Genomic DNA, 25,578 nt, shown 5'->3' on the forward strand with positions numbered 1-25,578 from the left:
AACAGAGACTAAGGATGAGAGACTACTTAAACAGCAGCTAAAAAATGAACAAAAACATTTTCTTTTTCATTTTCTAATAACTTTTTCTTTTTGTTCTTACAGTTACACATGTATCTTTGTGACGCAAATAAATCCCACTGAATTGAGCTGAATTGAAATGAGAGAGCAACAGAGAGACTAAAGTGAGAGAAAGAGAGACTCAGAGCAATATGGAGACAAAGAAAGAGTGAAAGAAAGAGTGAGAGCGGTGAGGTTCTGTAGCCTGAGGTGAATTGGTGTTTAGCTGATAACAGTCCCCATCCCCCATCCAGCTCTAATGACTGCTTAATAAAAACCACATGGCTGAACAGTCACACAGGGAGCACCGCTGCTTCACTGTGACTCACTGAGGTACTGAGGCACTGAATTACTGAGGCATTAAGTTACTGAAATACTGATGTACGTAGGTACTGAGATGCTGAGGCACTGAGGCATTAAGATACTCGTGCTGAGGCACTGAGATACTGAAGTACTGATGTAATGAACCACTGAGATGCTGATGTGCTCATATAATGAGGTACTGAGGCACTGGGATATTGATGGACTGAGACCCTGATGTGCTGAGGCACTGAGATACTGAGGTACTGATATAATGAGGCATTGATGTAACGAGATGCTGAGGGACTCAGACACTGATGCAAGGAGGCACTGATATACTGAGGCACTGAGATACTGAGGCACTGAGATACTGAGGCACTGAGATACTGAGGCACTGAGATACTGATATAATGAGGTACTGATTTAATGGGGGTATTAAGGCACTGGGATACTGATATACTGAGATAATAAGGGAGTGATATAATGGGGTACTTAGGCACTGGGTTACTGAGGCACTGAGATACTGACATACCAAGATACAGAGGTACTGAAGCACTATAAAACTGAGGCACTGGCATACTGAAACCTTGGGATACTGAGGTAGTGAGATAATAATGTACTGAGATACTGATATACTGAGATACTGTTGATGACTGTTTTACAAATTCTAATGTCGTTGCTTGACGTTCATAAAATAAATCAGCATAAAGGTTAAATACATCAGCAAATAAATATATTCCACTGTTTGTGAGAGAAAGTGAGAGTGAAGGAGGAAAGAAAGAAGTTCAGCATCACATACCAGTGAGCGGAGTTCTGCCGAGCACCAGCACGTTGGGCAGAGGCATCATCACCAGCTGCTGCAGGGTCTCCTGAGCACAAAGAGAAGAGAAAAACACACACACACACACACACATCAGTTATCAGCCCGGGTCTCCTGCTCTCTCAGCTGTGTGTGTACCTGCTGCTGCTGTCAGCACTTATTCAGCTGTCAGTGATCCACCACTGCTGATCAATACCAAGTGCTTTAACAGCCTCTTCAGAGTGTGTGTCTATGTCAGCACACACACACACACACACACACACACACACACACACAAAACACAGAAAAGCTTTCAGCAGTCACACTGATGGCAGGCTTTCATGTACTCCTGGCAAAAGTGTGTTAAAAGTGCATTTCCACCTGAAGCAATTAGTGGAGGTGAGAGTTTAAATCTTAAGCCACACAAACGAAAGCAGAAAACCTCATTACACATTTTCTTTTGTAAAAACCGACACATTTTTAAAATCCAATTATTTCTAAATTTTGATTATGTCGATCGCCCACCATAGTCCCTGTAAATGAGCGGTTACTATAGAAACGGTAACGTATTAGAACGAGCACATTAATTGAAACCTGTGATTTGCAGCTGCACTACTGTCAGAGCTGCTGTCATAGAAAATTAATCTAACCAGATGTTCTAATTGCTAACTGAACTAAATAAATGGTGACTCCTACACCAGGCAATGATGTGTTTGAGGTTCGGTCAGCGTGTCCTCTGTGACTTCTTTCCAATTTTTTTAAAAAAAGTTCTTTTTTGGGCATGTGAGTGAATTTTTTCCGAGCTCCAGTGGTTAAAAATGGGCTGAAGTAAGCAAATAGAGGCTTTCTGGATCAAATATAGGCTTTCCGAAGCAGTCTACTGTGGTTTTGTTGCTTTTCTAAAGCCTCAGAGATGCTTCGGAAAATGGCACATCTCGGATTTCTACGTTCTAAATGCACAGATAGAAATAAGCCGAGAAAAGCAGGAAAAAAGGAAGAAGGATGTTCTGGGCTGGTTATAGAGATTACACACCGTATATCTGATCATTTTTATATCCAATATGGGTGGTGCTGATGGTAAAGTCTGTAATTTTCAAGAATGTAACGTTAGAATGCTCCACATGGTTAGTAACCACATAGTTTTGAGTTTTCTGGCACCAAGGTCATGCCCTCACAGCTTCCCCAAAGCAGAGCGAAAGATTACACACACACACACACACACACACACACACACACACACACACACACACACACACACACACACACACACACCACCCCTAATCTGTATTTAATGAACTTTCTAGCTCTTGCACTATGAATCTACTCAGTCAACTTGAAAGTGACTAGAAAACATCCAGGTAAACAGAAGTCAACATTCAATCTAACTTCAACAGATAATGAAGCGAGAGAGTGAAGAAGGTCTGTGTGTGAGTCAGACAGCACTCAGAGAGTAAAGGAGGAGTGCGAGACTGCTAGCATCTAGTGAGTCAGCTACATTCCCATCAGCTAGCAACTGAAACACCAAAAATAGAGAAGGATATCAAAGCTAAAATGTGACCTAAAAAACAACATGAGGGTACAATGCTGAACCGCAAACACGTCATATTCAACTACTGTCTCTCCAGAATACAAATTTCTAATCATTTCTACACTTGAACTATAATATGAGTATGAATGACAGAGATGTTTATCTCTCCTTCAGAGACATTTCGATAGTGTAAATAATGATTCAGTGTATAAAAGATATAATTTAGGCCTGTTTCAGTGCAGGACAATAATATATAATGGGAGAGAGTGGGAGAGACTTCGCTGAGACTGAAGCACACAGGCCACGCCTCCTTCGCTGAGACTGAAGCACACAGTTGTTAAATAATAATTCATAATAATAAATCTGATAAATATTTCTGAATAATTGAATCATAAATATTGAGACTTTGAAATCAGTGAATCTTTACATCTTTACTTCCTGGGTAAAATCTTGACCTTTCTGAGCTAATATTTTCATTCACTGACCTACAACTGTCACTTTCAGCTTAAAAAAAGAAAACAGTAGGATTTCTAGCTGCTTGTAGTCTCTTGCTCACAATGAACTCATTCTTCACAGAAGAGAAATAAGTGTGAAAAAAACTCCTGACACGTGAGGTGTGAACTGTAAAGGTGGAAGCGAGAAGGAAAGCCCCAGACGCAGAGCTGCCGGTCGCTGTGTCTCTTTTCTATGGTGTGCGAATGCTCATGGTATTTTTACAATGTTTACAGAACAACACAGAGGCTGTGAACTCCGGTTTATTTACAGGATGTAAAAACAGAAACTAGCAGGAAGGAAAGTGTTTTCTGGTAAATGGTGAGCTACTGTTTCTGTGAGACAGTTTTAAGAAAGCAAGATTTGCTGTAAACATGACCTGACAGGTGTGTGTGCAGAGAGATGAAGGTTATATGTGTAGCTACAATAGTGACAGGTGTGTGTGTGTTTCTGTGTGATAGCTCACAGCTACAACTGCTGACAGATTCTCCAATTATTGAGTTGAGACCGAGGTGACAGAAGAGTAATTTTCTCTGCTTTGAATTGAAGTGAAAGAAGCGTGGCCCCTGTGCTTCAGTCTGAGAGAAGGAGGCGTGGCCCCTGTGCTTCAGTCTGAGAGAAGGAGGCGTGGCCTGAGTGCTTCAGTCTGAGAGAAGGAGGCGTGGCCTGAGTGCTTCAGTCTGAGAGAAGGAGGCGTGGCCCCTGTGCTTCAGTCTGAGAGAAGGAGGCGTGGCCTGAGTGCTTCAGTCTGAGAGAAGGAGGCGTGGCCTGTGTGTTTCAGTCTGAGAGAAGGAGGCGTGGCCTGAGTACTTCAGTCTGAGAGAAGGAGGCATGGCCCCCGTGCTTCAGTCTGAGAGAAGGAGGCGTGGCCTGAGTGCTTCAGTCTGAGAGAAGGAGGCGTGGCCCCCGTGCTTCAGTCTGAGAGAAGGAGGCGTGGCCCCCGTGCTTCAGTCTGAGAGAAGGAGGCGTGGCCTGTGGGCTTCAGTCTGAGAGAAGGAGGCGTGGCCTGTGTGCTACAGTCTGAGAGAAGGAGGCGTGGCCTGAGTGCTTCAGTCTGAGAGAAGGAGGCGTGGCCCCTGTGCTTCAGTCTGAGAGAAGGAGGCGTGGCCTGTGTGCTACAGTCTGAGAGAAGGAGGCGTGGCCTGAGTACTTCAGTCTGAGAGAAGGAGGCATGGCCCCCGTGCTTCAGTCTGAGAGAAGGAGGCGTGGCCTGAGTGCTTCAGTCTGAGAGAAGGAGGCGTGGCCTGAGTGCTTCAGTCTGAGAGAAGGAGGCGTGGCCCCCGTGCTTCAGTCTGAGAGAAGGAGGCGTGGCCTGTGGGCTTCAGTCTGAGAGAAGGAGGCGTGGCCTGTGTGCTACAGTCTGAGAGAAGGAGGCGTGGCCTGAGTGCTTCAGTCTGAGAGAAGGAGGCGTGGCCCCTGTGCTTCAGTCTGAGAGAAGGAGGCGTGGCCTGTGTGCTACAGTCTGAGAGAAGGAGGCGTGGCCTGTGTGCTACAGTCTGAGAGAAGGAGGCGTGGCCTGTGAGCTTCAGTCTGAGAGAAGGAGGCGTGGCCTGTGGCCTTCAGTCTCAGTTAAGGATAATCTCACGAGGATGTTTATGTTATTTAATTAAATCTTTCCTCTTTCCTCTATGACTGTAATGCAGAGAAGAGATATAACCATAATGATAAGGGCTTTAGTGAAAGCTGCGATTTTGCGGTTTATTAGCAAGCCTAACACCACATTACGAGTCGTCATGGTGATGCAGCACGAAATCAGCAGCGTATCCGACCTGCGAACTGTAATTAATCAACCCACACCAGACAGCCAGACTTCCTCTGCTATTATTTTCCTCTCTCGTGCAGAATCATTTGGCACGTCACAAGAGCACACGTGTCAGGTTTTGTTTTGCCTGCATCTTCAGCTCACACGGTGAAGACCTCCTGCACAATTCAATGCTAATGACCTTGAGGACTGGCTCTAATTTCGGATAAATGCCGGAAGTCTGTTGTAATCCGGTCATCATCAATTGGCTTCCTACAGACGGTGAATTAAGAAGCAAAGATCGGAGATACGAACCTCCGGCCAAATTCTCAACGGATGTGGATTATATGTTGTTTAAGTGCTGTTTGGCAGCCGGGGCAAAGCAGCAGGGAGGAGCCGGGGCATGCAGCTGCAGCTCTGAGGCTTCTGTGTGTGTGTGTGTGTGTGTGTGTGTGTGTGTGTGTGTGTGGACACTTCCTTTCCTCTTCATCCTGGTTCCGTGTGTATGTATGCGTAGGGGCACGAACAAGGGGGCAACTGATCGTGTGTTGTCCTTAAGAAAGAATGCTAACGATCTGAATCACGCCTATTCTGCGGATCCACCACGGTCGCCATGGCAACCCCATCGGGTTTATTCACCCTGTGCTGAGTGTGTGTGTGTGTGTGGATCTCGCCTATCTCACAGTCTCACCGCTTCTCTGACACACACTGCGGCTGTTATCTGCGGCTCTGAGAATGTGCTCAGAGGTTTAACCGCTAAACAGGAGGAAACACACAGACTCAAGATGCCGAGCGGTTCCGTTAATAAATTAAAAACCCGTTAGTCTATGAAATGTGTGCAAAGGTCACTTTATCACAAATAATGGAAATAAATGAGACGATTATTAATTTCAATTAGATCATTAATTTCAGTAAAATTTCTTTTGACTGAATGCATTCGGTATACTTGGACATTTGCACTGTTGATTTTATACAAAACGTCCTGACCAAAATCTTCGCGACCTTTATTAGGACACGAGTTGAATCTCTGAACTGGAAACGATTCGATTAATTATTATGATTTTTTTTTTAAGAAAATGATTCAGTGCACTATGAAATGATTTCATACTGTTTCGGTGTGTTAGGTATGAGGCGGAATAAATTATTCCAGAAAAAGGGGCGGAGTTACTCTGAAGCTATGACGAGCTGGAGTGATTGCTGAAAAAGTCAACGTGAGGAAGGTTTTTTTGAATCAGATTTCTTAGCATTTGTAATTAGCAACTGACAAGAATATAGACATTAGAATAGTGAGATGACTTATTTGTAAGAATCATCATGTAAAGCTTTAACTTTAATAACAATAATAATAATAATAATAATAATAATAATAATAATAATAATAAGTACATTAATAGTACTTTATTCCAAAACAATGCAAGAAAATTCCAGTTTTCTATGATATGCGTCCAGAGAAAGCATTAAATGTTAAACACCAATATTTGTTGCCTTAATATGACGCATACTGTGCCGTATGGTTCAGAAGAATGAATTTGTCTCCAGACGCTAGTTAGCATAAAGATCAGCCACAGTTTACATCGAAACCAGCAGCTAGTCCTTGTCACAGTGCACACTCTGTTCTGTGTGTTGAGGTTTAGACACAGCAGATCGATGTTGGTGTGTTTTTGACACACTGGCCTTGTGTGTGTGTGTGTGTGTGTGTGTGTGTGTGTGTGTGTGGAAGTGAATTTGGCCTGCAGCTATTCCACATGCAGCACATGCCCTAATAAACTGATGTGCTCTCAGAGAGCGAGCGCTTCAACACACACAGCTTCAGAACCAAGACAAAGGGCTCCAAGTCACAAGCTGCACTATTTCATTTCAATTAACTGCAAAACATCTTGAACAGCAGTTTAAGCCATTATCAATGATTACGACACTTACGCAGCTCCTTCGAACTATTCATGTATTAGAAGTGTATTACTGGTAGTAAGATTTACTATGATGTGTTAATAACTAAAAATGAATATACAGTCTTTAGCTATTAAAATTTAACACTATGACTAAAATACACCCTGGATATTAAAATGAAAGTCAAATATTAAAATTAAAATGAAAAATACACCTTAACTTAAAATATAATTTAGCTATTGAAATTAATCATAAAAATATAAAATAATAACATGGTCACTGAAATTAAGGACTGAATATAAATACTATTTTTAATTTTAAAATTAAAGACTGGGAATAAAATACAACTTCGATATTAAAATTGAAACCTGAATAAAAATACAAATATTTAGCTATTAAAATTAAGGACTGAGAATTAAATACAGCTTTGCTATAAAATACTTTGAGTAAAATACACCTGTTAAAATTAAAAACAAAATAAACATACAACTTAGCGATTAAAACTAAACACTAAGAGTAAAAAATAACCGTTAAACTTAAAAACTGAATAAAAATACAACTTAGCTATTGAATTAAAGACTGAATTAAAAAAAAATACATTTAGCCCTTAATATTAAAAACTGAATAAACCTTTTTAAAATTAAAACCTGAGAATAAAAATAGAACTTGGCTATTTATTTTAAATTTATTTTATCCTTATATGTATCATTTAATGTTTTAATTTTATTAGGCTTTTTCTCTTATTTTTATTATTTTAGGTAAAACACTGAGACTTTGACTCAAAATAAAAAAGTGATACATAATTAAAAAATATTCATATTATTCATTAATATTAGGTATTAAAACTGACAATAAAATTAGAACTTAGCTATTAAAATTAAAGCCTGATCTTTAATTTTCTTGATCTTTAAACCTTAATTTTAAATCTGTAATGATGCAAATACGCTAAATGCAGAAAAAACAAAACATTTCTTCAGTGGCATCAACAAACATCTTTCGAGATGAGGGGGAAAAATGTCCCCTAACACTCGCTGTGCTCTCCAGACTGGACGTCTAACAGGCAGCTCTTTGTGTTTCCCGGCCGCTACGTAACTCCCTAAACAAACTGCTGTGCTTTCCAAAGGCCAGGACGGAGTGAAGCTTACAGATGTGGGAGTCAGTTATATTTCCATCAGAGCAGCCCAGAGTGTATGGGTAGGGAAAAAAAAAAAAAAAGTCGCCTACATCTGCGTAATTGCTTCCAAAAAGAGCTCAAAAGGAAAAAAAAATAGAAGTGTGGAGTGTACAGAGCTCGTGCTCAGTAGCCTGAGGGTCGGGCCGAGAAAAGAGCTCTGTTCATCTCTCCGTCAAAAGCAAGACAAGTCCTGAATGTTAATGTTAATGAGCAAAGAGTGGTGACTTGCAAACTGATTTTGGATTACGTTTACTGTCTGATTTCAAGGTTCGAGGATAAAGAGTGGAATTTTAGATCAGTAGCGGTCACAGGATAGGTGAGAAGTAAGGAGCGAGAACTGAGAGAACGTGGAAGATGGAAATCCACATTGTCAAGAATAAATCAGGAATTCTGTGCATTTGAGAAACGACTCATCTCCACTCAGGAAAAACTAAATAAAAGTAAAGAGCTGGACCAAAAACATCCAAAGCTGCATTCTTGGCCACGTGGTATTGGTCCATCCATGTGGTTATGAAATAATGTTTGGTAGAAAGACAACATCAGAAGCTCCGCCTTCTTTGCTAGTTCAACTTCCTATAATTTCCCATGTCTTTTTTTCCCTCTAGTGACAATGTTTCTGCACCACCACCACCACCACCTCCCAGTCTCCTCACTACTATTCAACAACTCCTACTCAAGACTTTTCGGTGGTGGGCGTGGCTATCTAGCGTTAAATGTAGAAGCAGACGAGGACTCCAGCTCGAGTTCTCGGAGTTCTCCATAGTACCGAGATCACGGTTTGTGTCATGGTGATTTTTGGTTTGGAGCTCAACACTTCCTGATTGTTCACTATGAAATTAGATGTTTTAGTAAATTTGTAACTTTACAGATACCACTGTTATAAAAGAAAATGTAAAATCTGTTGTGTGGTAACTCGCATCTTTCAGTTTTCATTTTTTTCATTTTGAATTCCCATGAAAGGTTTGTATACCATACTCATTCATGACTAAAAGCTATACTAGGTGATATCATGTGACGTAATTCTAGTGTACGTTGTCATATTAATAAACACACGACACGAAATGACATTATACTCAGGACAAAGAATTCATCGCTAGCAGCTCACTCTAGCTACATGAGAAAATATGTCTTTACCCAGTATGTTGTTCTTGATGACCTATCGGTTGTTGACAATGAGCGATTCTGATGCAGTGAAAACAAAAACGTTCTTTACACACAGCTGTACAGAAGCACTTTTTCCAAAGAGAAACAAATCATGCTCTTTACTGCGTCCGTACTCAATCCAAGCTATGTAGCTTGGTAATGTAAAAGCCTCGTAGGTTACTATATCATGGTTTCATGGTTACTATTTAAAGCAGAGAAATGTAAACAGAGCTAAACAGAGCAGGTTAGTCATTTTGATATCGTTACTGATGAGTAACAAAAACATACTCATGTTTGTAATTAGTCAGGGAAGAAAATAGTATCGATGCATCCCTAGTTTTAACCCATTACCACCACAGTATTGAAAATATCCTGATACCACCAGTTTGCCTCTAATCTCCAAACAAAGTGTCTAATCTGATTCTGATTAATCTGTTCACCCAAGGAATGTAAAAATCTTCCAGTCAGGACCTTTTCTGTCTCTGTAGTATGCATTATTTAGACAGCGTCATTTTCCCAGGCAGCTCTTTTCATCACCGAGCTGCTCGTCCGCCGCCAACTCCACCCATAAAGATCCATTTCTCAGAGTATGTGATTGTTTTAGCAGTCGTGCGTCTAGACTGAGACGGTCCCACGCCTGCGCTTTTCCCCGTACATTAAAAACACATCAGGAGCAGGCGAGATGCCTGAGTCGCAGGTTTTATACAGCCATTATGATGGAAATATGCTTCCGCTTATTCAGATTTATCGGTACTCAGTCGCACAGACATTAAAGCTCCACTGCAACAAAGGCAGAGGAGGCGATTCGAGTCGAGTCTCTGCGATTTTTGGGGGTTTATCGCGTCCCACAGGCGCGCGACAGGAGAGTTTAATTGGCAGGTTTGGATTTGTGCTGACTCGGCTCTCTTTAATCCCTCCGCTTATTCAGGCAGCATGCAGCTCCTTCGATATTAATCCCAACATCTACTTAAGCTTGGATTCATCAAGGCTTCTCAGAGCAGGAAACTGGTTATAACTGTTGGAGTCATGTCATTTTGGTCCTACGACTAAGGACACTTTCAGACCCATTAGTCAGTTTTCCAAGGCGAGTCTGAATCTGAGCAAAATCAATATTTGATTTGTTTGGTTTTCATTTCACATTGCACATACATGAACAAACCAAAAACGTAAAAATCGTTGTCTTAGGAACATGGAGAGCTGAAAACATCCTTGTAAAACTCTTTCATTGATTGGTCAGAAATAACAAGACAGAAAAAGTGTCTTTCCAATCACCACCCGAGCAGAGAACATGGAGCTGGTGCTAAATAAATGATCAGATAATTATAAAAATAAGTTTAAAATGATTTGTGTGTTGCATCCAGTGTTCATTTTCTCTTTTTGTTGCATTTCTGCAGTGCTACTGCTCTGTCCTTTGGCTCAGTTTAGCAGCTCACATTAAAATAAAAATGAATAAATGCTGCAACCCAAAACACACGACATTTTTGATTCACTTCAAGCGAGTCGATTCAGAGTCGATTCACTTCCTCGCACTACAGTTCACTCGGAAGCAGACTGAGATCACCTTGCTCAGACGTGATTGTGTCTGTCTGAAGAACCGCACTGAAGGGGAGAACACTCCAGGGTTCTGTTCAGACAAATGAAACACTACAGAACCCTAAAAACAATTCAAAATTTGCTAATGCATCAGAGTGAAGAGAAGAACTCGAGAGTGGAGCTGGGAGATATGACAATATATGATATCGATATTGTAATAATAGCATCATGATATCATGATATCACTTGACCAATCAGATTCAACAACTCAACAATGCTGTGGCATGATTAGCATTAATTCTCCCTGACTTCTAGATTTCATGACTGTGAATATTATAAATAAATAAATAAATAAAGGAGAAAAATATTTGCTTTGATCTTACTGAGGTTAAAAATGTTCTGGCATTAGAATGCCCAGGTGTAGATTTACAGGGACTGTTATTACGTGACTCTACTCTGTGATCTGCACTTCAGCAGAGGTATGATCGAGAAATTCCTCCGGCTTTCCCACATTTCCCACATTCCAGAGTCCACTTCTGGCGTGTTGCGTCACGTCCGATTTCTACAGCCAACATGTACAGTAGTAAAGCTCTCCAAACCATACATTAAGTAGTAGAGTCTGTACACCACATTGCGGTTGAATTCTCGATTCTGATTGGTCAGAAGGCGTTGATTAATTCTCTCTAACAGCGGAATTTTAATAACATGCTGATTAACACAGTAACAGCTCATTCATTGGGACTTGTACAGCAGACGTTCCTTATTAATGTATTAAAAAACGTGTTTAATTGCTGATATGGTGATGTTTATGGAGACATTTAACATTTATGGAAGGAGTCTCCAGTGTCAGTGCTGTAACTTTATATTTTCTGATATTGTCAGGACAGAGGAGTTTATGCTTTTCGTTTCCTGAGTAGCATAAGCTTTTTAATTCTTATTTACTTCACGAGAGAGAAAAAGCAAAGCTGGCGAGTTTCTAGCTGGTATAATGGAAGTGATAACTTACTAGGAACTAACTTGTTTCGAGGACGTTCCACAACATTAAATGTAGCTATAAATGGATAAAAAGTACAATGAGTCATTCTTTAATAAATACAAATTGTAATAGTTGGCACACTGCTGTAGTATAAGAGAAATAAAAACACTTAAGGAAGTGCAGTTGTGGGAAAATAATTCTCTTTGGGTTTGTAACAGTAACTCTGTGTTGTTGATTATTTTCCTATCACAGCATGACACACAGTGTTTTATGCAGCTCTTTATGTAGCTTAAGACTAGTATAAGATTGTATAAGATTTCACTGTGATGTAACTAGTAAAGAAGAAAGTGATCATAGGTCAAAGTTGTACAGTGCATTTGTGATGCAAATTAAAAATTTAATAACAAAAAAATTTCCAAAACTTCAGAGAGGTTTATTAACTGTTAAAAATTTGTAGTATTTGTTTCTCAATATAAATCCGCTCTGGAGTTAATTCTTCATCACACATCCGCTTGTCTTGTTAAGTATTACGCAGCCGTAACGCAATAACGCACCGAGTGTGACGGCAGCATCACCTGACCTCATTAAATCAGCAAACCTTCACTGTGTCGAGTTTCACCACTAATTCAATTAACTAAACATCAAAGTGTCCCTCTGTGTCCAATATTCGATAGAAGCAATGACTTAAACCACATCTGTGTGTGTGTGTGTGTGTGTGTGTGTGTGTGTGTGTGACGGTTCTGTTGTAACATATCCGCAGCGTGGTGAGAAGCATGTGGCAAACAGGCGGCGTTCCCACATCACACAACATCACACCAGCCTCCGGAATACGAAGGCATTTTTCACCAACTATGTCTGTTTTTCCTTTCAAAATAAGTTTCTCTGCTTCTAATTTTCCATTCACTTCGTTAGTGGAAAGTGTGTTCAGGGATTGCAGATTTTATTCCCAGAAATGATGTGGCCTGATGGTCTCGGGTTCAAACAAAAAACTTATTCAGTATGGGAGTACGAAGGCTTGGGCTCTCAGTAAAATAAAATATTTTTAAAATACCAACAAAAAAAAAAACCAAACATAAACAAACCGTGGTAGCTAAATGCACCAAAATCTTCTGAATTTTAGAGTTTTTTCTGTAAAATGTAGCAAACATTTGATTTGTGGTCAAAAGGGTGTGAAACCATGGTGATTGGCTGAAACTCATGATAGGACCGCCCACTAGTGATCAACATATTAAGTCATACAATGCAAAATACAATAAAAATAAAAATACACAAAATAAAAAGAAATAAAATTCACTGCCAGTGTCAACTCACTGTTATAGTTCTAAAAAAAAAAAAAAACAGTAAAAAAAGAAAAAGAAAAGAAATCATTCTCAACTCACCTGATAGTATGTTTTGATGTGGCGTATGAGGATGGAGAGATTCTGTACACGCAACACTGCATCATTGTTCACTTTCTTGTTCACTCTCTGGCTGGAAGCTTTTGGATTTCTGCAAAACGCAATAAAAAACAGAAAACAATCAGAGTTCTTATGGACACTAAGAGCAAAAGAATAAAACACAGAGTCAAACCATAAAGCGAGGAAACAGTGAATAAGGTTTTACGATCTCTTGGATGCTTGTATCACAGGGAAATGATCGCACAAACAAAAGACCAAAAATTGGGATGCTAGAAGGATTAAAAACGTGTCTTACTCTGTTCTTACTCCAACAGCAATGCGACAAAGTGGTTTTTTATTTCGTTTTCAAAAAACTGACGATTTACGACAGCGGAACAATTCCAGACAACACAAAAAAGAGAACAAGAATTTGGGGGCGTGGTTAAGAAACTAGTCAGAGATCGTTCGTTTGAACAACCATTCATTTCTGTTCTCTAAGAGAAAATGAGACGGAAAAATGCGAAATATTTCACTCAAACATATTCAGATTCATATTTCTCTCTGTAAATAATACAAAATCAAATCAATTGACATCAAAATGGTTTTATGTTTAACTATAGAACATGTTCCATGTCACTAGAGCCGGGAGATGTGACTACATAACATCGATATTGTGATAAATTGTGCCGCAATATACTTTTTTCATATCTTATATATATATATATATATATAAACATTTTAATGTTTAAAATGTACTGAATGTAAAATACTACTACTATTGTTTTTTTTTATAAATAATATTAATTAAATAAAAATGGACAACATAAGAATAATTTCTGCAGATACTAAAATGAGTTTTACATTTTTCTGTTATTATTTTGCTACCTATATATTGTGATCCATATTGTGTATTTTAGAAATGTCTTCAAGTATCATTTATATAATTTTTTTTTGCCATATCGCCCACTTCAAGACTACAAGACTTCCTCAAGTATCGAATTTTCCACTCTAATGACCGTACGTGAGTGAAGCATGAATTCCTCTGCATGGCTCGTGTTTATGAGTAACAGCAGCGTGATGATGAGAGAGAAATGTCTCATGTGTCTGTCTCAGACGCGGCCTCAGTGACCTCGACGTGTCACCGGGTCATAACCTTTGTGGTCCAATACAAACAGCGCTTCATGAACATCAAACGTCATCAGTGTTGAAAAGTGACAGATCTTTTCTCTGATCTAATCCCATATTAATAACTGTGAGATGATTCGAGGTGGATTTAGTAGGATTTACTGTAAGATGAAACTTCCGCTACCTTTACACCAGCTTTTGTGTAACCGAAATGTCACAATAGTTAAAAGCCTACTACGTGACTTGACGTGTTTTTTGCTAAGATAACAAACTGTGAGGAACAAGTCTGGATTATTGCAAGATAACAAATCTGCAGTGATGTTACAAGACAATTTAAGCTCTCAGGAGAAAAAAAGCAACTTCTGACAAGAGTATTTAACTTGTGTTTTGTATATAAATCATTGAATGAAAATATGCTGCTTTGTAAATTCCACATTGAGAGATGAGTTTCTCTGAAAAACAACAAGAAAAGTGACTAAAAGAGTTTTAAGGTGAGGAGGAAAACCCCCAGGACGTTCCACCACATCGGCTCAATTATCACCCCGTCAGAGTGCTAAGGATTTCTGTTTTTAGCTCTGAGGTGTAAAGCACCTGAATAGAAAAAAATAGAGTCGACTTAAAGAAAAAAGTGTCAGAAGTAAAAGTGGAGTTCTTGCAGAATATATTAAAAGAAAGCATTTTTGTCTGAAGTTCAGAGGTCCAGCTTTGTAAATAATAAAATGGGAACTAATCACATGACCTCAGTGACTTTGGTTGTTGGCCAAGACGGGCTGATGTGACTGCTGATCTCCTGAGATTTTCACACAACTCGAGTCTCTGGAGTTTACACAGAATGGTGCGAAAAACAAAAAACATCCAGCAGGCAGAGATGTCTTGTTGATGACAGAAGACACAGGAATCTGAGGCTAGAGAAGGCACAAAATCATGGAAAAGATCGGAAAAATGTCGTCTAGTTTGCGTGAGCATGCAGGGGTACAGAGGTTCCTATTAAAGTGGAAGTATAAGACGTCGCTTTACTGGAATTTAGGTAACTCATATGTGTAATGATTAGTAATTCACTTAAATGTCCTCAGGGATTGTATGTCCAATTCCAACGATCAAAATGTCTGCCATTATGGAATTTTAGCAATTTTCCTTGAGCCTACTGTAGCCTCAGATTCCTGTTCTTGGCTGGTCTCAAGGTTGTGAGCTTTGGGATGCTTTTCTGCTCACCATGGTTGTAAAGAGTGGTTATTTGATGGTTATTTGTCTTTAATAGGAATATTTTTATACCCCTGCTCAGGTATATGAGGCTACAGTGGGCAGAGGATCACGGAAACTGGACAGTTTGGAAAAGATTAGAAAAACATTGCCCGGTTCCGGGGATCCTGTTTACGTCTAAGACATCCAAGATGTCGCTTTAGTGGGATTCAGATGACCTATATATGTGTAATGATTGGTAATTCACTTGAATGTTTTTTGGTATGGAACGGCAAATTCTGACGGTCAAAATGTCTGCCATCACCTTTATGGAATTCCATCAGTTGTGTTTGGAGTGAAAATCGTATAATAATATAACTGACTTTTTTAATGACAATGTTTGTGGTTCAGGGCTTCTGTGCTACATGCATGAACCTTGACACACTTTCTTGTCTCATCCTTAATGGTCCCAGACACACACACACACACACACACACACACACAATGGCTAACTCGTCCATTCAACTGTGTCACTCATAGGGTCATGTGACTAGGAAACTCCCCTGCAGCGTACAGGCTTCTGAGTCACTGTTATATCAGACTCAGAGCCGTAAATGAACACAAAAACAAGAAAGCTAATCAACACTCCTACGAGCAGTCTAGATCAGAGAAGTCTGATGCTCTCACACACACACCCACACTGCCTCTCTGTCTTGCAAATTAGAGAACAAGGTCTTTAGTTTTTTTACGGAGTGTGAATGCCGCATCTATCATGTGACCTCCAAGCACAGGAGGGCTTTCAGGCAGCCCTGATGAGCTTAACCCCGTAATTAAACACAGCAGTGGGAGCAGTAATCCTGGTTAAACACAGAGTGGGGACACTAATTTACATCACGGCAAGATAACTAAAAGGGAAAAAAAATGCACAGGCAGATTCCTCCAATTCCACCACCTTCACTAGCAGCAGTGCGGCTTTTACAAAGCGGGAGGGGGAATCATGAGGTCACGCAGGAGTCACAGGACGATTATAGACGCGCCCGAGCCCTCGAGTAACCTACGTCCGACACGCTGCATCAGTTTCATCATGGGGACACACAACAAATCAAACTACACGGCAAAAACGCTCCCATTGGTCAGCCAGTGAAGACGGCACTCATATCTGACCAATCAGAGACGCAGGATTGATCACACCCACACCCCGGAATAAAATCCCCACTACAGATGTAGCTTTAGTCAGTTTGAATCAAACCATCCTCCTCCTCCTCTATGAACTCAGTGAGAAAGCGATTCGACCCTGAATATACTCACTTGCAGGAAGTGAATCAAATATGGTCTGAGTTTTTGGGTCATTGAAGATGTGAGCTGCTAAACTGAGCCAAAGGACCGAGCTGTAGTGCTGCAGAAATGAACAAAAAAATAAATAAAAAATAAAACACAAGATGCAACAAAGAAAACGAATCAAGCTATCAAGTCATTTATATAATTATCTAGGAATTTATCGAGCGCCTCAGTGATCGGGAGAGTCTACACACAGTGACGAAACAAACCAAACCAAACCAAACAACAAACCTAAAGTGTTAATTTTGCTCTGATTTATACTCTGTAAACAGACTAATTGGTGTGAAAATGCTGTAAAACATAGAGATCTGGGACACCTTCTCGGCACTCGTGGCTTGCAAATAGCTCCAGCTTGACCAAAAAACAGTGACCTGTGTGAATCAAACTATTATGAAACAGGAAACAAAAAAAAAAACAAGAAGTTGTCATTCAAGACCATTCAAATCCAACTGTATTAATTGCTCCTTTTTATCTGTGTTTACTTTTTAAACTCAAACACGTGTTAAATGGTTTTAACGTCTTTTGTGTGTCTGGGGTTCTGTTCATATAGTGAGATCTGCATTTGTTTTAGAAAATAAAAATAAAAAATCAGGATGCATGGGGAATCATCATTCATGGCATGACAATTTTCCCGTTTAAATGCTAACTGGGGAAAAATAAACGTACTTCAACTTCTTTACATCTTCACACAAAAAGAATTCGAATGTTAGAACGAATTCACATAAGCTGCATATTATTCACTAGATGTGCTCACTACATAGGGTACAACGTGATACTGTTTTAGCCTACACAGCGTGCAATAGGAAGCCATTTGAGACTCGGCCACAGAATTTGTGATAAAGGACCCCATTAATGACGTATTTATTCCGAGCCTGATGTCTCAATCAATTTTGCGTTGTTTTCGGATTTTGTTTGGTGGTTTTCTTATTCAAAAATCTTACCAAGACTTGACATTCAGCTAGATTTTATTCTTATTATGCCACCTCAGGTATACTTTCTTTTTTTACAAAAAAAAAATCTGCTTCATTTTCACACAAAGAATTAAAACAAATACCAAAAATAATCTGTCTATTCACTATATGTGCTCACTACATAGGGTATAGCATAATGACACTTCAGAGCCTACATAGTGCACTGGATATTCAATTTGGGATTCAGCCACAGTAAAAACTTCAAGACAATTTTTGGAAACTTGATCTGTAATATGACTCCTGTTGCACTCACTTATGTTTTTTTTTAACAATTAAATTTGAAAATAAAACATAAGTTAAGAATACGTGAAAATGTATGGCTGTCATTTTAATGAAATGTGTGGAAGTTTTTCAAACAGGAGGCGCAAAAGGAAGCACGGGAGCCAATTTCGATTTGGAAGATAAGAGCAAAATCCCCAAGGGACGGAGGGGGGATGGAACCTTCAAGGAACCTTCATCGTCGTCTTCATCTTCCTCTCCCTCTCCTACCTGCCTGCAGCTCCACTTTGATCCCTCAAGATAAAAAATTTTCACACAAGCCGAGACCCTGAATGAGCGAAGGAGGAAACAAAGGAGGAAACAAGGCTTTGCTGTATCAAGAGGAAGGAAGAAGGACGCCAGAAGAGTGTGTGTGTGTGTGTGTGTGTGTGTGTTAATGTGGGTTTATCCCATTATCACCCTCTGTCTCAAGAAAAGCAGCATGGGGTGTGAATTGAGGCTGCTGAAAGAAAAAAAAGGCTGATTGGGGATTTATGTAATTAAAGTGCTGTCGTAAAACAGAAATCTTTTCGGCCCACTGCTGGGAAAAGTGCTACAGTTTGTGTGTTAATGGCTCGGCTGGTGATGAGGTGATGAGGAGAAGAGGACCTGAACGTGGATTCAGGTAGTGTAGAAGTCTGTAAGAGCGTCTGCTTATGTGGAGCAGAGTTCACCTCCACCATCTGTGCCACATACGCTGAACCGTTAACTAATCCTGGAGGCTTCTCTTCTTAGAGCAAGAAATCTGTCTGCCGAAGCGTTCTAGGAAAAAACAGGAGGAGACGTAGAGCTTTTAACGTGCGTGTGTATATATGTGTGTGTGTTTGTGTTTGTGTGTTTGCATGAACCAAAGCAGGAGGCATGACCACGCAACCACAAAGAAAGACAAAGGAAAATGTTTTCGGAAAGAACCTCTACAGTGCCAAGACACTTTACTGAACAAATGTGACGCATTTTACAGTCAGAGCTTTGAAATGCATGTGAGCCACATTCATTTTTTAATAAATAAGTTTGTTTTTTTTCCTCTTATTTATATGAGCCAATTATTTTAGATGATAATCACAACATTAATCACGATAATTCATCACAGTTATAATAAAACCCCTCTTTTGTATTGGCATCTCAGCCGCGTTGCATTAAAATGACTTTAGGGCTATTTTAAATATGAATAAAGCAAAATGCTGTAACCTCATAAATCCTAAACAAAACTAGATATTAATAAAATATATCTAGACATGCCACAGAATATACTTTTATCAAAGTGGCACACACTTGGGGGTGTGTTGTAATAGGTAATTAATCAACCACGGTGGAGTGATGAAGCGTTACCGATACCACTCCTACAAAGTGTCTTATTCCTCTTACAAACCAGCAAATTGCCAAGGATTACAATTTCATATTTATTAAAGAACGACATGTAATACTTTTTATCCATTTGTAGCTACATTTAATGATGTGGAACAACTGAAACAAGTTAGTTCCTGTTCTCACTTTCATTATAGCAGCTATAAACAGTCATTCCTTCAACAGCCTCCCTTTTTTCCTCTCTTGAAGTTAATGAGAAATTTAAAAAAAAACGCAGCTTTGTCATGTTACTGATAAACCACAATATCGTAAGCTCCTTTGTCACAGTTACAGATTTAGCTCTGAAACTGGAGACTCCTTCCATGAATGTTAAATAGACAGCTCCTTACAGAAAACGTCACTACATCTACGATTACGCACAATTTTAATGTTTACGCTTCGCGTCTGCCGTATAAGTCCCTGAGTATGGTGTTACTACGGAAACGATAACGTTTTAAACAAGCACTGCTTCTATAGAAAATTAATAACACTTTCTGACCAATCAGAATCGAGAATTTAAAAGCGTATGGAGTTTTATGGGGTTTAATGTGCTGTGACTTCACGCTCAGCTTTCGACTCACGTCAAAAGAAAAAGAAAATAAAATCTCAAAAAACAAACGATAATTTCTATGAAACAAATCAGCGCAAACAAACAAGTTTTGTTCAGTTTCTGTTCAGATGTGATATCAGGTTTCCGGAGGTCACTGCTCTTTACAGAGGATGAGATCTATTTTTGTACCATGTTTCATTTTCCGTGAATTTGCAACAACAAAAAAAAACTGAATCTACGATTTTTTTTCTTGTTTATGTGCAACACGGCTTTGCTAGCACTTTGTTGGAAAGTAATCATCCTGAACTTCATCGTGTATGAAAACGAGTTGAATATTGATGAACTGAAATCGAAATTGCAATCGAGGTTTTTTCAGGTTTTTTCAAATAAAATGCAAAAATCACATTCATCTTCAGACATGCTTCTAATTTCAGCTGAAAATATATTTCAGTTAGTGGTTGCGTGTGCCGCTAGTGACTAGCAGATGTACTTCCTGCTACTGTCCCAGACTGTGTTACCGAACACTTCACCCTGCACTTTGGAGAACCAGCAGGACACTAAAAGACTCTCGGCTCCGGGCCTAAACATCTCGACTGCAGTCCCTGGAACTCAGATTTACTAAGACAAATGGGGAGATCAATCCCCCTGCAGCCATTCCTCTGGATAATGACCATCAGTGTCAACAAGGCAACAGAAGCCATTCTGGAGAACGAGTATTGATTACTAGCCATAATGTAGCGTGGCAGAAGTTCAGCCTGTGATGGATACAATGCTGAGACGTTCCTTTTAAGTTCTTCTGACAAAGTTAAATTGTATGAAATCACTGCTAGGGAACAAATGCTGACTCTAATCTAGATCTGATTAGGAAAACATTTTCTCTCCACTGAAAATAATCAGCAATCGATAAACCAGTTCCTCGTGACCTTCAGTAGAGATTTAACAGGAGATTTAATGTCCAGGGTAACTGGTTAACACGAGCGGCGCTTAACAAAGAGCCGCTTCACTTCCCTCTGAGACAATGTGCCTTCTGTCCGAGCGCCACGCTGAGAGGACGAGCGCCAACAGCTGCCCAAAGCTCAGAGTCTCCACCAGAACGAACGCCCCGCCCACACCACACCACACCATTTATACGATCCTGACTGCTGATGATGATCTGAGAAGCTCAGAGGAACTCTAGGACAGATCTTTTATATTGTAATAATCACACAATCCGGTGGCAACCCCCAAGAGAGTTGAGGTCTTTTTTAGTCTGGTTCCTCTCAAGGTTTCTTTCCTCATGACGTCTCAGGGAGTTTTTCCTCGCCACTGTCAGCTCTGTTTTTGTTTATTATGGATCTAAATCTACATCCGAATTTTCATAAAGCTGCTTTACAAACAAAATGAATTGAGATCTCACTGATTTTTAGGATTGGTCTCTGATGGGGAAAAAAAAAAAAAAAAAACACAACAGAGACACATTCAAATCAAGAGTCCCGAACCAGTGAGCACAAAGACGTGAACGAGACGTGAAAAAAGATGTAGGGGAAAGACGTCCTAAACAAGGTGTGAAAAAAAGATATGAAAAGACATGGGGAAAAGACATTACAAAAGACAAAGGAAAAAAGTGCAAAAAGAGAGGAAAAGCATGAAAGTACATGAAAAAAGACTTCAAAAAAAAGAAAAGAAAAAGGAAAAAGTGGGGAAAACAATTAAAAGATGTTTAAAAGATGTGAAAAGACCATGAAAAAGAAATAAAAAGATACAAAAAGGCACAAAAAAGGCATGAAAAAAGAAGTTAAATAAGACACAGGAAAAAAAGATGTGAAAAAGACGTCTTTACTATGTTAATGAGTCCAGATTTCAACCAGTATCTAAAATTTTTAAAATTTCTTTTTCAAGACTTCAGAAAGAAGACTCGAGTGTACATCTACATGACTCCAAACTTAACATAATCCAAAAATGACGTCTCCATGCCAAGATCAATGACGACGTCTTTTCTGGTTTATGTAAAACCCGATGTCTTGTACACGACCACTGTAGTCTTGAACAAGATATTTTTTGAAAACTTCCATGCAAATCAAAAAAAGCATAAAAAGGTTTGAAAAAAGACATGAAAAAAAGTGAAAAGATATAAATGTATATGAAAAACAACACCCCATCTCTGCTATGTGAGTAAAATGCCTAGATTTCAGCCAGAATCGAAATCTTTTTGACATCAAAAAGACGTCTATAATGACGTTAAATTTAATATAAACCAAAAAAGATGCTTCAATGCAGACCAAGACCAATGACAACGTCTTTTTTTTAGCTAACTGCAGGTATGAACTAAAGCTGTGAGCGGGGAACTGAAGAAACGTCGGACCACACGCGGCATAAGACTCGGTCCGAGGAATCGTTTGGATTGGTCGCTGCAAATCTTTGCACAGAATTGAGAAAATCTCGATGCAAATGTCGCTTGTTGATGAAATCACGGCTCAGTATCTCACACATACGTAGAAACCGAATCATCTCCTGCCGCTTTGTTTCTTCCTAGTATGAACGTAGTATCTAAGGACACATGCAAAGCTCCTTAAAAGATTAACCATGCAAGGATGCTATCCAGGAAACCTCCCTTTTTTTTTTTTTTAACGGAAGGCACAAAAATCTCCCTTCTGAGCGCTGAATACACTGTAGACCAACAAAGCCCACAGTTCCTCTCAAGCCCTCTGGAAACCTTCTCAGGAGAATCCCTTCAGGCACAATGTCTTCACAAAGCGTGGCGTTCTTGAAGCACGCCTTCTCATGCGCTGACCTTCATAACATCGACCGCATGGAGGTCTGGAGACTAGAGATGTGCTCGAGTGGCTCGTGATCGGCATTCAGAGCTCACAATGAGAAGAAAAAAACTTCCATTGATGGAGATTTAATCCAAGGCATGGTTTCAGCACAGGGTTTCATTTCTGCGATCAGTGTAACGAATGCATGACAACACACTCTCAGCTGACCCTGTGGCTGAAATGTTGCTGAGCACAAGTGAAAAAAAGATGGTATAATATAATATAATAGGAGATAGAAAGACTTACATCCTCAGCATGACCTCATTGAGGTAGGAACCATCCACTAACTCCATGTACAGAGAAAGACTGCTGTGGTCGCTTGGCTTTGGCTGGACCACCGTTTTCACCTAAAATACAAAGAAAATATGTTATTTTTTTAATGATATTAGACATGTGCATGGATGTTAGATATCTAAAAACATTAGGAGATGGTTGATCTTACCCAAGCCACCAGAGGAGTGAGCAGAAACTGCTCAAGCTGAGGCGTGAACACCTCGCTCTCCATTTTCTCCATCCAAAAACCAGAAGAAAATCCGTTTTCCTGAAGCTCTCTCCTGTTTTCTACGATTTCCACACCCTCCAGAAGAGTTTAGCTAAATGCAACGACACTCATTTTCATTCTGAAGGAATGATTTCCTATAAATAATCGCAAACCAGAGCCGCAAATCCTCCTCCGCTCATTCTGCGAGACATGGAGAAAGAAAGAAGAAATGGTGTGCATATCTCGTTTTCTCCTTTCTTTCTCCTTGTTTAGGGATTGTTTTAATATTTAAATCATATCCTCAATACTGCTATGAAGGAGTAAACAAAGCTCCTGGACATCACTGAGTCTTACAGACAGCCTGCAAACGTCCTCAAGCCATTCAGAGCAAGGCGTAAAAAAAAACCGACAAAAATGAAATAGATCCACCAACAATAAGGAATTGCTATGTTAAAAAAAAATCCACCAGGTTGAATACAAAGAGATGATCCCAGGGTGTGTAAGTGTATCTCTCCAGTCGACTCTTATTTCCACCAGCACGTTTCTTTTATTAAAAAATGTTTTAATGAGTATCCCAGGAATGTGGATTCTGGCAGAGCTGATTTCCTGCCTGCGTTTCCATGACGGCGCTCCTCAAAGGGGACACACACACACAGACACACACACACACACACACACACACACACACACACACACACACACACACACACACACACACACACACAAAAAACGGGGAAGACCCGGATAAGCCACGCCCCCCGATCCACACCAAACCCCGCCTCTGCAGGAGTGTTGGATTAGTCTGGCCCCGCCCACAACTATATAAACTGGGGCTCGCACCTCAAATGGCCAGAGAGGGTTTGAGCACTAAAAATCCTTTGAAAAGGGAAAAAAAATATGCATGTGTAGTTTTTTTTTCATGCCCTATGTGCATCTCCACACCTCATCATAAACACAAGAATTTAGGAATATACCTGTAAACTGAAGACAACACCACGTGTTCTTATAGAGCTAGCTTGTGTTTGTCACACTTCAACACACCTGTGAATGTGTTTATTATATATATAAGTGTGTGTGTATGGATAGATAGATAGATAGATAGATAGAGTGGTTAGAACATTTGCCTCACAGCTCCAGGGTTGGGGGTTTGAATCCCGCCTCCTGTGTGTGTGTGTGTGTGTGTGTGTGTGTGTGTGTGTGTGTGGAGTTTGCATATTCTCCCCATGCTTAGGGAGGTTTCCTCCAGTTTCCTCCCCCAGTCCAGTGATGTGTGTTGTAGGCTGATTGGCATTTCTACATTGCCCGGAGTGTGTGATTGTGCCCTGTGATGGGTTGGCACCCTGTCCAGGATGTCCCTTGCCTTGTGCCTGAGTTCCCTGGGATAGACTCCAGGCTCTCTGTGACCCTGTGTAGGATACGAGGTACAGAGAATGGATGGATATATGTATATATATGTGTGTGTTTTCCACCATGACAAGCTGTGTTTTTCTTTTGTCTTATTAACTTCAAGAGAGAAAAAGAGAGGCTAGTCAGGGAACGACTGTTTATAGCAGCTACAACGTAAGCGATAACAGGAGCCAACTTGTTTCATGAAAGATGTTTCACAACATCAAACGTAACTATAAATGAATAAAAAGTACAACGTCACATGAGAATTGCAATCGTTGGCAAATTGCTGTGGTATATGAGGAATAAAACACCTCAGGACGGTCAGAGTAACTCTGCTTGATCGTACCACGCTGTCGTTGATGAATTTTCCTATAACAGCATGCTCTGTTGTGTGTTATTTCTTACTTATATAGCATGTTTCTTCATAGTTGCTTTACATAGGGAATAGATGAACAGACATGAACTATAAAAAGTAACATAAACCGATATTTACCAAAAAAAAAGAGAGACCGTTTACCGTTTGAGTCTCAATTTTCATCGACATATTCTTAGTGCTTAAGATTATTTGACGCTAGCCGAAAATATATAATGCTTTCATCACACTACATTACATCTTACATTGATGACGTTAATTTTTTAGCTAGCTAGCTTAGGACCCATAAATTTCGAGTTACCACCTCGTCATGCGCTAATAATTTCGATTAATACAACGTCAGACGTCAGTGATTGGTTATTTAGTGGCATTACAAATTGATATACGTAGCCCTGCTCACCAGAGAATTTAGAAATGTCTCAGGTTTTAATGAAAATTAACCTACAGCAGTGCATTGTGGGGCATTAGTAATGTTCCGTATATTGTACAGTTTGCTTTCACAACTCACTAAATTAAATGATTAAGCTTATTAATGGTTTGAGGATGGAAACAGAAGCAGCGCTTCAGGCAAACTCTTTACCGCAAACTCTTTACCTGAGACAGGTTAGTGCAAGGAGTATTTCCCTCTCCACATTGCAGCTGTTTAGTAAATCTCATGATTATATTGTGTACCATGAAAAAGTCTCATATGACACAGTATCTTTGCGCACTTTGCCTCCACCAGAATACTGCAAACTAAAGTTTTCTTTTTAAAAATTTTTAATGAATA

At 39.8% G+C, this 25,578-nt stretch overlaps 1 protein-coding gene across 5 annotated transcripts in view; it reads right to left on the reverse strand.

Annotated features, from left to right (window-relative positions):
• The window catches only part of ccdc88ab (coiled-coil domain containing 88Ab), a 58,318-nt gene extending 34,604 nt beyond the window's left edge, over positions 1–23,714 (reverse strand). For all 5 annotated transcript variants that reach the window (XM_034301135.2, XM_034301134.2, XM_034301133.2 and 2 more), the window contains exons 1-4: positions 23,009–23,714; positions 22,813–22,913; positions 13,010–13,118; positions 1,157–1,226 (exon numbers count right to left, since the gene is read on the reverse strand). In XM_034301135.2, coding sequence (XP_034157026.2) covers positions 1,157–1,226; positions 13,010–13,118; positions 22,813–22,913; positions 23,009–23,080 — 352 coding nt within the window. In that variant the 5' untranslated portion in view covers positions 23,081–23,714. The remainder of the gene's footprint in view (positions 1–1,156; positions 1,227–13,009; positions 13,119–22,812; positions 22,914–23,008) is intronic.
• Positions 23,715–25,578: the final 1,864 nt, after the last annotated feature.

Source organism: Pangasianodon hypophthalmus, chromosome 28 (assembly GCF_027358585.1).
Source record: "Pangasianodon hypophthalmus isolate fPanHyp1 chromosome 28, fPanHyp1.pri, whole genome shotgun sequence".
Classification (NCBI taxonomy): domain Eukaryota; kingdom Metazoa; phylum Chordata; class Actinopteri; order Siluriformes; family Pangasiidae; genus Pangasianodon; species Pangasianodon hypophthalmus.